The sequence below is a fragment of the Cricetulus griseus genome, chromosome 2 (assembly GCF_003668045.3).
Source record: "Cricetulus griseus strain 17A/GY chromosome 2, alternate assembly CriGri-PICRH-1.0, whole genome shotgun sequence".
NCBI classification, from domain to species: Eukaryota; Metazoa; Chordata; class Mammalia; order Rodentia; family Cricetidae; genus Cricetulus; species Cricetulus griseus.
Window position 1 is genome coordinate 237,055,694 of NC_048595.1, and position 13,445 is coordinate 237,069,138.

The window sequence follows — 13,445 nt, forward strand, 5'->3', positions numbered from 1 at the left end:
TTTTTCACGTGGTCTTGGCTTACAGGAGAATGCCTTACCTGTTACTCCTTTGGTGGCTACATGGCATATCTCTGAGCCCCCCCCCCCACCTCCCTTTTCCCAGTCATCTCCTGGTCTCTTCCGCTCTGCCTATGATCCCTCCCTGGCTATTGGTCAAACAGTGTTTTATTCACCAACCCGTAAAGAAACATATACAGAAGGCCATCCCCCATTATGGCTTCACAGCTCCATCTCCATAAATGTATCCAAAATCAAACTTACCATCTCCCTTCCAGGCCACCTTGCTTCAGTAAATAACAGATACCTTTACTGTTTCTATTACGATAGGTTTTTGTTATCTAATGTGATAAAAATGAATATAGTGCTAGAAATCACATTTTCATTCCACTATAGCTGGAGATGATAATCAATGGAAATTGATTCCAATTCAGTAAGAGAAAGTCTTAAGTGTCAGCCTTCACCATGTTTTTCTGTACTCAGAATCATCCTAGTTTGTCTCCTTAGTGTGCCACAGCAATCTTCTGTGGTTGGCTATCAGAGCTCTGTGATAAATCTGATGAAACCTGGGAAAGATTGGTGTAAGACAGTAAGGCAAAGAGGCCTTCCCAGGCTCAGTCATATGTTGACAGGACCCTCAATCTCCCATCCTTAACCCTGTCAATTATGACCATCCAGACAGTAGCATGGGCTTCTCCCTCTACCTGAGAACTGGACCCTCAGTTTGTTCTGCACAGCAGGACTGGCCCTTTGCCTTATCCTTTGACTGCCTTGTAATCACAAACCTCTCCTGATGCCCAGCCCATGGCCATGCATGCTCCTCTCCTCTACTCCTCCCACTCTGTGTAGAAATGGGCACAAAAAAATTAAATAAATAAATAAAAGGAAATCTCTGTTAGGGGAGAAAAAAGTGTACTTTTATGATGCTTATCAATTTATTGTTATGATGTTTAAGAATTCAAAGTACTGGAATTCTCCCAATATTTAGATCCATAGCTGGCAGAATATGCAGATGTGGAAGCAGTGAGGGAGGAAGGATGATGGCTACAGACTTCAGAGCAATTCACAGACACAGACTAATGGTTTAGAACTATACCTCTAAGTGTAAGACCCTGGTCAAACTAGTTAATTATCAAGGTTCATTTACACATCTAAATAATTGAGTCTGATCTGTCACTTTTAAAAAAGAGATCTACCTTCTGCATAAGCTTTATTATTTCATCAATGGCATATGAATATACATACACTATGCATTTTTTTGGGAAGTATTTGCTTTCTATCTTTTCAGGTGGACTCTATCATTTCTAAGGTCATTTCTAGTAAACAAAAAAAGCAGTACAGAGAAGAGACCATCTGGGGTCAGGGTATGAGTGTTCAGAAAAGAAGGAGTTCTGCTAATCACTGAAGATCTCACAGAACCCATGAAAGGAAAGCAAAGGAAAACTCTGTAGATGAAGGTAACATTCTCTTCATTAGGGGACCACAAAAATACTTAAGAGGAAAAACTGTACCCAGAACCAAAGGTGGAAAAAAAATCCTGGAGCAGTCCTGTCATCAACAGCAAGACTCTGTAGTGGATTCAACAATGTTTGGAGATTATGTCCATGAATAGCAAGTAATTACAACCTTAAGGTAGAGAATCATAGTTCCTGTTCATAACTACCCATTGCAGTATGAGATTTCAGCACATTCTGACACTAGTGTTGAAGTGTCATACAGGACAGGGAGTAAATTAAGAGAATAAGAAGGGGAGAAAAGATTCCTGATTATAGTACCAGAAATGCTCAGTCAAGTTGATGTATAAAGATACTGTGAGAGAAGGGGCAATCAAGTTGTCACCATGCAGGTGCAGTTTGACATAGAGCAAAGTGCAGGAGTGTGGATTGCAAGTGATTATGATTTTTTTTTTTAAATTTTATTTTATTTTATTAGTTCTAGTTAGGGAACAAGCTTATTTCAAGTCCCTTCTCCCTCTCCCTCCCCTCACCCCCAAACCTTCCCCATGTGTCCAGGGCCAGAGTGTAACCCTTCATATGGGATGGGCTCTCAAAGTCCCTTCTTGCACCAGGGAAAAATACTAATCCACTACCAGAGGCTCCCTGGAGTGCAGAGGCCTCCTTATTGACATCTATGTTCTGGGGTCTGGATCAGTCTTGTACCCGAAATCGTGATTATGATTTTAAAAAGCTATCTATCGAAGCCACTATGATGGAGCTGAAGATGGCAAACTAACTCTATTGGAGTTGTTTGAGGAGGGAAAAGAGTTTAGGAAACAAAAAAAAGGAATCTAGTAGATTTCTAACAAAAGCTGGTTCCCTAGAAAGAAATGGTTGGAGAGACAATAGGAGACTGACTAGCTTTTATCTCTGGAGGACAAGTGAAGAACTGCTCATCAGGAATCTCAGAGGACTCGAGAATGAATTAGCCTGTCTGAATGAGGGAGCAAAACCAGAAAGAAGAAGATACAGAGGCAAACCCAGAAAAGACAGAATGTATACCCCAGAGGCATTTCACCCTCAAGGACTTCTGAAACAATTCATGGCATGCAAAGGTAAAGGAAAGCATAATGAACATTTTCCAGAAGAAAGTTTCTTTAGTTTGAAGGCATGTTTTAGGGTGTGGGCAGACCTCACATTCTCAACATTTACTATATATCCATCACAGAAATCCCTGGACTTTTCAAATTTGATCTGACAGTTAAATCTAGTAAGTTTTACTGTGGACAGAAACAGCTGACCTGAACAAGGGGGAGCTCATGGACCCCAAATTGATACCTGGGAAACCAGCACAGGACTGTTCCAGATCCCCTGAAAGAGGATGTCAGTTTGGAGGTCTGGGGCAATCTATGGGGCCTCTGGTAGTGGATTAGTATTTATCCCTAGTACATGAATGGACTTTGGGAGCCCATTCCACATAGAGGGATACTCCCTGAGCCTAGACACATGGGAGAAAGTCTAGGCCCTGCTCTAAATGATATGATAGACTGTGAAGATGCTCCATGGAAGGTCTCACCCTCTTAGGGAGCAGATAGGAGTTAGGATGGGGGAGGGGGGCAGGAGAAGAAGGGAGGGAGAGGGAACTGGGATTGACATGTAAAAGAAGCTTGTTTCTAATTTAAAAATGGTCTAATTACCATTGTAAAAATAATGGAAAGGAACATGGAAAAAAAGTTTTATTGTGGCACCACGGACTGGTTCATCTAAATTTATTAATATTTTCTTCTCCTTTAAATTTGTCAATTAGTAGAAATCTGCAATTATTGTGGAGGCAACCAAACAAACAGTAAATTACATAAAGTCATACTGTGTGTAAACACTATGATGGAAATATTTGTACAGTAGCATACGGATTATAAAACAATTTCACAAATAACCTATTTAATCCTTACCAATAGCAACTGTGAGGGAGGCAGTTAGGGAAAGAGAGGCTTGCAGGTCCATCACATGGGAGTGATGGAGGTAAGGATTCATCTTTTTTCCCATTTCAGACCTATGCTCACTGCATGGAACTCCACCACTTCTGCTGACTTACATATAATGCTGTTTTATTTCAAAGAGGATTTCAGTTGGCTCACATCTCTTCTTTTGTACACACAGAAAATGAACATTAAATTTAAACAAAATGATGTAATTAAATAATTACTGTCTCTATGAATAAATTTTGTTAATTTAAGTTTCAAAAGCAAACATTGTGAATTAACTTCAATTCACATAGTTGTATCTAAATATCAGCTATTCAGGAATTTTTTTTTAAAACAAAATTCATTCTGTACTAAATAATCAAAAATAAAAATGAACAGTGAATACTAATACAATTATGCCCATTTCACTACATGGCAAGAGAACCAATGAAACAGAATAGTAAAAGTCTATTATTAAATATTTTCCCCTAAATCTAAACTTGAAAAAATCTGGGTTCCAGCAGTGTGCTTCTAATGCTGGAGACCTCCTTTCCTTGATTCTTTCCCTCTGTGAGAAACCCTTCCTCTACCCTACCTTCTCTTTTAACTGCATCTACTGACTATAAAAAGATCATAATCTCATTTAAAGGTTCAGGTCCTGTGAAGTAAAGATACAATATCTTGTCAATAATTAAAATACTGAAAGTACATTTATAAGATCCCTTTTCAGTAGCAACAGTTGTTCATAGTAACTTTCTCCTAAACTTTGACCCCCCAGAAGGTTAGCATTCAGGAAGCTCAGCTGCTGTCTAACAAACTTAATTAATCAAAAAGTCATTTCCGAGCTGTAACTATGAGTAAAAGTGCTTCAAGTGTCCTAGCAAGCCTACAAGTTAATCAAAATGCTAATGCAGTACAAATTAAAGTTGTGATTAACATTTCACAGTAGCTGCTTAAGTGAATTGATCACACAAATGGGTTAAGCATTACTCATTTCCTAAAGCCCCAACCGGGAAAAGAGTTGTTATGTGGGTGTGAGGAGAGGAACTGGGGATAGAAGGATCCTTTACAACAGCACCACACTGTCAATAAACCATTCCTAAGCTGTCATACAAAAGCGTACAGGCTCAGTTACCCAGGAGAAAACAGGCTTCCAAATTATATTATAGTCCCTGAAGGGAGATTGCTTGTAAATTCACAGGAGTAAATAAAGGTGTCTAACACCATAAAACATATACACTTGTGCATCCCTAGCAAGGGTGATTTGGGTCATTGTACTGAAGAGACAAGATGAAGCTCTGACTATCTGGACTGAATGTCCATTGCAATGTGACTATTTTCTTTTAGAAGAATACATCATTAAGGATTAAATTCATGTAGATTGATTTGCTTTAAATCCTTAGCCAGTAGCCAGCCTTCACCAGGCTTCTATGCAAAGAAGGGGCCCTTGGCTTTCTGGTTAAGAAAGCAGTCTGAATTAGACCCCACCCAGGTCTCTTATGAGTTTGATAAAGTCACATGGCAATGTCTATAGCAAATGGACTACACATATTGGTAGACAATTCAAGAATTTGGCATATATATATATATATATATATATTATATTTATATAATATATATTATATTCCTTCCTACCACCTACCACTAGAAAGAAAAAGCCAAAATACATATTTTATTTGTTCACAATGAACAGGTATCTCCCGCATGCCACACTGTGCTCTAGTCATCTTCCCAGTCAGGAAGGTTACAGCTATTAGATGTTCCCAGTATGCCTTAGCTATGGCACCCTCCCATAGTGTTAGTATTCCCTGATACAGTCCTGCAAAGCAGACATATTATTTACGTATAATTTACTTACCTTACTTTTATCAAAATGATCTGGAGAGATCTTCTGAAACTTATTGTGCTACCTACTTAACGAAAATCTCATTTTGTCTAATTAGAAGCATTTAACATTTGAAAGGATTTAACTAAGAATACAGCAGATTCACCAAACATTTGCAATATCAAAACATTCTTGCAAGTATTGGATTAAGGATTACACCAAGTACTTCCTATTGAAGCTTGGTAATACCTGGACTACTTTCACTGCTAATTATACTTAGCTCTAAAAGACTAAACGCCACGCATTCAACCATGACATTTGTCAATGCATTCCTGCTCACCAAGCCCATGCTAGTGAGCACTGGGTAAACACACTCACTTTCCTCTATGGTATTTGAATGAAATATTTTTACATGTAACCTCCACAACAGTAATGAATGAATTATTTACTAATGAAATCTAGACCCAGCATATTTACCATCTTTCATTCAAAAGATTATTTTTTCCTGTTTTCCCTTTTGTAACACTGAATGTAATTCAGGCATTTTATTCTCTCCTCTTCTCATACTCTAATATAGGGACATATATTTGCAGAAACACATGGATTGTTTATCCATTAGCATATTTGCCAACTGTGAAGCTCAGGGTGTAGCATGGTGTGTAGTGCACTGGTAATAATACATCAGAGGTTCTAAGTCTGATCTACTGCAACCTCTAACAACCTATTAGTGGGGGCACACAGACCTGTAATCTTTGTCACTCTTAAGGTGGAAGCTAGAGAATCAGGACTTCAGGCTCATGCCTGGACTAAGAAAGTTAGAGACATACCTCATTAGGCTAGATTAGACCCTGTATTGATTGGATCAAGAAAGGAAAACAATAGATTGAAGATGAAATGTTATGTTTTCAGAATTAATGTGTCATAGAAAATACACTGAGCCATGTGATATGTGGCATACATTTACCTTATCAGAAGTTGTTATAAAAATCATTATTATTTTGATCTTTAGGTGAAACAACAACTGTATCAGTGAATTTTTAAAGAATGGTCTTTGCAAATTCAAGAGCTTATCGAATAGAGAAAGTTATACCATCCTAATACAACTATATGTTCCCTTCTTCCATTTATGCAGATGGTTGAAATTATTATTAGTTTGTATCTGAAAACAGATCTACCATAAGATATACCAGTCTTGGGCATATGCCCAAAGGATTATACATTCTACTACAAGACCTTTGCTCATCCATGTTCAGTGCTGCTCTATTCATAATAGCCTGAAATTGGAAACAGCTTAGATGTCTGAACCGATGAATGAATGAAAATGTGGTACATCTACACAATGGAATATTATTCAGCTATTAAGAGTGAAATTATGAAATATGCAGATAAATGGATGAAGGTTAAAACAATCAGCCTAAGTGAAGTAACTCAGACCCACAAAGAAACAGGAAGGAGATCTTCTGAAAAAGTTAAGAGGAGGCTTAAAGGTTGTAAGGACCAGAAGTGGCATGTGACTCAAGAGAAACAGTATTTTTCCAAACACAACAGGTTTCATTCTCCTATGAACTCACACTGTGACACAAGAACCAAGGGAAGAAAGGGGGAGGGGAAAAGAAGGGAAGGGAAAAGAAGGGAAGAGCAGGGAAAAGAAGGGAAGAGCTGAGTAAGTTCAAAAGGGAAAATCCCAGCATGGAGAACAGGAAATAGGCAGAGAGAGGTCCCATCTCTAATCAAGAAACTACTGACAACTCATAGCTGCTAGGAGGGGTAAAATCAGTTTTCTTCAAGGGTGTGTGACTCTGAGTACATCAACACAGCATAGAGCAGGGATCTTGTTCAAGAATAGCTTATCAGCATCATTTACTACATTTTATAGTTAGCATGATCATAAATAGGATTTCAAAGGTTAAGCCAGGGCCAAATTATTCCATAATTATACAATTAACAATTAACAAATTAGAATCTCTTAAGCTATTTTTAAGAACTAGAGTATATACAGTAATTTTTACTTTTGTTGTGATTGATATAAATGGAAGCCTTTATGACCCCAGTGTTCATTAACTGTCTTTGTAGAAAGGATGAAAAACAGCTATAGCAAACACAAATGAGCAGATCATGTGTTAGCTACTAAAGTGTGTCCAAACACTGATGTGTTAAAGTCTTATTTCCCTCTGAATTTCTGATATTCTGTGCTTACTTTATTTTATATGGCAACACTTTTGAATAATAAAAATGTGTTGGGTGTGGTGTCATATGCTTTTAATCCCAGGAGTCAGAGGCAGAGAGGTGGAGAGGTAGAGAGGCAGAGGCAGGTGGATCTCTGTGAGTTTAAGGCTAGCCTGGTCTACTTAGTGAGCTCCAGGATGCCCAGAGCTACATGGAGAGACCCTGTCTCAAGACAATCTAACAACAACAAAAACCAAAAAACAAATAATGAAGTTTCTCTATAAAACACTCAAGCATTTTTGAAAAGCAGAAAGCAGAAAAGAAAAAGAACACTAAACCTGTTACCAAGATATGGGTACTGTAAAATCTCTCAGGGAAGCCATCTTAGATCTTTTCCTAGATGCAGGTGTTTTTCACATATATAGAATTTATCAACAGAACTGTTAGAAATTATATCAAAATTCCCTGTGGTTCCCCCCCCCCCCCCCCCCCGCCCCCGTCAAGGTCAGCTTCTTTCTTGCAGCTTCTGCTGGAGAAACCCTGAATCATCTTCAGTTTCTCCTGCCTGCTAAAAATTCCTGCCCATTCAGCCAGCTCCTACAAAAAGCTATCCGAGGGCTATTTAAGATTCAAACAGTTCTCATCTACCACACCTATGCTATACAACATTCCTTGCCTCACTCTAGAGCATTCAAGGTATGGAAACCTCATTGACATGGTTTTAGATTCTAACACTCATGATATATTACATCACAACGAGGGTAGTTTTTATATGTTTTTCAATGAAACATCATTGCAATGAACACTTTATATTGATTGCCAAAGGAAACAAATGGGTCTAGGTGACATTTATTACTGTGGATATCAAAATATTTTGTAAAATAGAAACAGGACCATAGTTTCCACTACTTTTTGTGTATTTACAAGGTAATTATTCTTTATAAAAATTATGTTAACATGAGAATATTACTGTTATCTTCAAGTGAAGTATTGAATATTTGAGAAAACTGATAGGTATTACTAATATCACTAATGAATCAAAGCTCCAAAGCTTTCCTTCTTCATAGTAAAGTCTAAAATTCACCCTAAGCTTCAGCTCCTACATAAATAGGCTGACCTTATTTTTCTCCACAATCTCCACTTCTACCTGTTTCTGTGCTATTTCTAACCATTTTTTTTCCTCAATAGCCACTTTGATTTTCTAAGTAGACTAGGTGACTTCCTACAGGAGAGATTTAGTAACTGCTTCTGTTTTGAGAACATACTCCACCCCCTCTATGATTCCACTTTGCTCCCTCTATTTTAGAAACATAATTTCACTAGGGTAGACACCACTTTGTATATAGCTGAGGTTGAGCACAAACTCAACATTCTCCTGTCTCTGCTACTTAAGTACTGGGTGTATGCCATGCAACTTGCCTTGACATACATGTTTTTACTGTTAGCCTTTGCCATCTTGAGACATGAAAGTATGGCTTCTCGTTACTATATACTCAATGTACATAATGTTCCTGGCACACACTTCTCCTTCAATACATTCTTGTTAAATGTGATTGAAACTGGCTTTTTATTTTATTTTTGTTTTTTTTTGTTTTTGAGACAGGGTTTCTCTGTACAACAGCCCTGCCTGTCCTTGGAACTTGCTTTATAGACAGGCTGGCCTCAAATTCATAGATCCTCCTGCCTCAGCCTCCCGAATGCTAGGATTAAAGGCATGTGCCACCATACCTGGCTGAAACTGGCTTTATAAGGTATTTATATTTGTTTTTCCTTAGAAAAGTATTGATTTGAATCACCAGGTGTTTCTCAACAATGCTAGAATAAAAAAAGTCTTATAATAAAATTAAAATATGGATATCTGAGAAGCTGTCATACCTGACATACTCTAAGAGCTTGATCTAAGACCGTTTTGGTATCAGTGTCGTAATCTGGGCAGGGCAGCATGGCTCGGCTGAGATGTGCTTGAAGCAAGAGATGAGCTTTGGTGTGAGGACTGTCAAATGAATGAAGATTTGATTCAATGGGAAGACATTTGGCCAATTCGCTGTTTGTATGGTCCTCATTGTGTCTTACTGGCAAGTCTGTGTATTCTTCTGCATCCTGTAAAACAACAGAAATGTCAACTCAATGATCAGAAACATAATAATTAATGTACTGATTTGTGGTCTGAGAACTGAACCCAGGGCACTGCATATGCCAGTCATGCACCGTACCTCTTTAGTCACACCCCTAGCTGTGACTAATATACTTTACTTGAGGATGTTTAAAACATGAGTTATAAAAAATATAAATAACCATATCCTTTCAAATGTTGTTTATTTAATACTATCATTAATACATAACAAAAGTTTGAAAACAATGAATACTCACATGTTATTAAAAAGTAAAATTGACCTAGTAGGTGTTACATGTTATTATGGCAGTGGGACCATAACAGTAGATAAGAACCTGTGTTCCTACTGGGAAAACAGACAATTAGTTCCATAAAGTGTAGTGAATGCTATGATAAGCTAAGAACAGGGTACTACAGAGTCTTTCAATTTGGGGAACCAGTTCTTCCAGAGGTTTCGGAAATGCTTTGTGAAAAAAGTGAGGCTTTTCATGCTAAAAGAGTGGGACAAACAAAGCAGTGCTGGAACAAGGGTCAGGAATGGGACCAGTGAGGTGAGCAAATGATAGAGAACAGGGCATCCTCAAATTATTGCACACTAAATTCTCATCTATTGGTGATTTTTCTTTAGAAGTGTCTATAGGTGTTTATGACTGACACCATAGAGACTAAAGCCTAAATGGAAGTAGCCTGCTCTATTAAAAGCAAATTTATCTACTTAGAATATTTTTGTAAAAGAAGAATCTTATTTTTCCAAATATGTAGTTGAGATTCAGCCTACTGTTGTTGATAGGAAAGTTTAACACCATCTGTGGCATTAGGGATGGGTTAATTTTTTTTTTTTTAACTTGTCTATGTGCTTTAATTTTGTGGGTTTTTTTTTTTTTTTGCTATGTATTTTTTAAATTTAAGTTAGAAACAAGCTTGTTTTGCATGTCAATCCCAGTTCCCTCTCCCCCCTCCTCCCCTGCTCCCCACTGACCACCTACCTCATTCCCTTTCTGCTCCCCAGGGAGGGTGAGGCCTTCCATGGGGGAAATCTTCAAAGTCTGTCATGTAATTTGGAGCAGGGCCTAAGCCCTCCCCCGTGTGTCTAGGATGAGAGAGAACCCCTCTATGTGGAATGGGCTTCCAAAGTCCATTCCAATGCTAGAGATAAGTACTGATCCACTACAAGAGGCCCCATAGATTACCAAGGTCTCCTCACTGATACCTACATTCAAAGGGTCTGGATCAGTCCCATGCTGGTTACCCGGGTTTCAGTCTGGGGACCAAGAGCTCTCCCTTCTTCAAGGTCAGCTGTTTCTCTGGGTTTCACCAGCCTCGTCTTGACCCCTTTGCTCATCACTCCTCCCTCTCTGCAACTGGATTCCAGGAGTTCAGCTCAGTGTTTAGCTGTGGGTGTCTGCTTCTGCTTCTATCAGCTACTAAATGGTTCTAGGATAGCATATAAGGTAGTCATCAATCTCATTATTGGGGAATGGCATTTAAGGTAGTCTCTCCACTATTCCTTAGATTGTCAGTTGGTGTCATCATTGTAGATCTCTGGACATTTGCCAGATTTATCTTCAAACCTATAATGGCTCCCTCTATTATGGTATCTCTTTTCTTTCTCTCCTCTATTCTTCCCCTGACTCAACCTTCCTGATCCCTCATGTCCTCCTCTCCCCTTCTCTTTCTCCTAACTCCATTTCCCCTCCCCCGATGGACCCAATTTTTGCTAAGGAGATCTTGTCCCTTTCCCCTTCTCCGGAGGACCATGCATGTCTCTCCTTAGGGTTCTCCTTGTTTCCTAGCTTCTCTGGTGGTGTGGATTGTAGGTTGGTAATCCTTTGTTCTATGTCTAAAATCCATACCATGTTTGTCTTTTTGTGACTGTTCCAAACGGTTTGATAACATTTGGTTAACAGGGAAAGGGCAAAGCATATGAAGTAGTGACTCTCAAGGCGCTGATCATGGAACACTTGATATTTAGGAAACAAACTAGGTGAGCCTTATTATTGCCTAGCTTACAAGATAGATACTTTTCAGGATGTAGTGTAGAAAGGCACAATCCAAGTACAACAAGAAGACTACCTGAATTGAGATGGAGTTGTAAATATACAGATATGATGGTAGCTAAAATTTATGCATCAGTACTAGAGAAGATGGCTACAAGTCAAGGGTGGGAAATGGAGAATGTGTGCATATGAGCTCTAGAATCGGTAGGGAATCCTGAGTGTTCATCAGAATACTGTCTAGGCAACCCTATCACAAGACTATCAAGTAGCAATGGAATTACTTTCATGGCTGTGGGTCACTACAACCTGAGGAACTGTATTAAAGGGTCATAGCATTAGAAAATTTGAGAACAACTGGTCTAGAGAATGTATGTTGGGAAACTGCCCAAAGTTGGGAGAAAAAAAATCATTAAAAAACAAAAACAAAAACAAAACAGTAAGACTTTACAAGGACCAATGTCTCTCACTGAAACAGTGCATGGGCTAATTTTTATTCCTATCCCAAAGAGCAGAAACATTCACAGTCCATAGAGTACAGGGTGGAGATGGTCATGCTGGGGATGATTAGCTGTTCATTGAGTACTATACTGAATGTGCCGGAAAAAATTCATAAAAGCAAGATCTAAAGGGATAACATGCTTCCAAGTAAATTAACTGAATTCCAGAGCAGCGCTCAGAAAGATTTATAGGGGTTACAAAAATTCTTGAAGGTGAAATATGTCTCTAACTAATGATTACCTATACAGGGTCTACAACAGGGAGAATAACCATCTATGGAAACTGTCAAGAAACTAACAAACTGTAGAACTAACAGAGACACTGAAGGGAATGACAATTATTCCAAACAAAAATAATGTATGCAATGTAGTTTCTAGCACATAACAAAGGAAACTAGATGGTTAAAAAGCATTTCCAGTAGGAGAAAAATGGAAAGATAAGGTTGTTTTATGACTAATAAAGTATCATTTAAAGACAGGACTGTTTAGCTAAGAACATATTATAAATCCTAAGAATTACAACTAAAACAGGAAAACACAAGGTATAACCAACAAATTAACCTAGAAGATATGAAATAATCTTAGAATCATGCTCTGTTCCCTTCCCCAAAACTTCAGAAAAACCAAAAAAAAAAAAAAAAATCCAAGAATAGATGAAGTATATAGACCTTTTATACAAGAAAAATATAGATTGAGGAAACAAACATCTTAGACTATACATTTAAATGTAAAGCTTATCAACAAGCATTTTAAGTATGAATGTGTTAAATAACTACAGTCAAGGATTAGCTGAATAATAAAGCATGACTCAACTACATGTGGCCTGTATAAAACATAGATAAATGGATCATACAGAAAGTAAAAGGAAGCCGGGTGGTGGTAGCACACGCCTTTAATCCCAGCACTTGGGAGGCAGAGGCAGGTGGATCTCTGTGAGTTCTAGACCACCCTGGTCTACAAGAGCTAGTTCCAGGACAGCCTCCAAAGCCACAGAGAAACCCTGTCTTAAGAAGGCCACTAGGTATTGGAAGGTCTGGTAGAGTTTTGTGCTGAATCTATCTGGTTTTATCAGTTGGGAGATTGTTAATTATCACTTCCATTTCACTAAGGCTATGCATCTGTCTAAACTGTTTATTCATCTTGATTTCACTTTGGTGAGTCAAATATAACAAGAAATTCCTCCATTTCTTTTCCAGTCTGGTAGAATACGATTTTTTTTTTTAAATTTAGAAACAATCTTATTTTATATATAAATCCCAGTTCCCTCTCTCTCCCATTACCTCCCAACCCCCCTCATCCACTCTCCAGGGAGCCTTCCATGGGGGAATCATCAAAATCTGTCAAATCATTTGGGGAAGGACCTAGGCCCTCCCCTGTATATCTAGGCTGACAGAGTATCCCTCCACAGGGAGTGAGCTCCATTTCTGCAGTAGGGATAAAATATGGTTCC

The 13,445-nt window shown here is 38.4% G+C and overlaps 1 protein-coding gene across 3 annotated transcripts in view; it reads right to left on the reverse strand.

Annotated features, from left to right (window-relative positions):
* The window catches only part of Ascc3 (activating signal cointegrator 1 complex subunit 3), a 321,774-nt gene that overhangs the window by 16,494 nt on the left and 291,835 nt on the right, over positions 1–13,445 (reverse strand). For all 3 annotated transcript variants that reach the window (XM_027402943.2, XM_027402942.2, XM_027402944.2), the window contains one exon: positions 9,264–9,488. In XM_027402943.2, the coding sequence (XP_027258744.1) occupies positions 9,264–9,488 (225 nt within the window). The remainder of the gene's footprint in view (positions 1–9,263; positions 9,489–13,445) is intronic.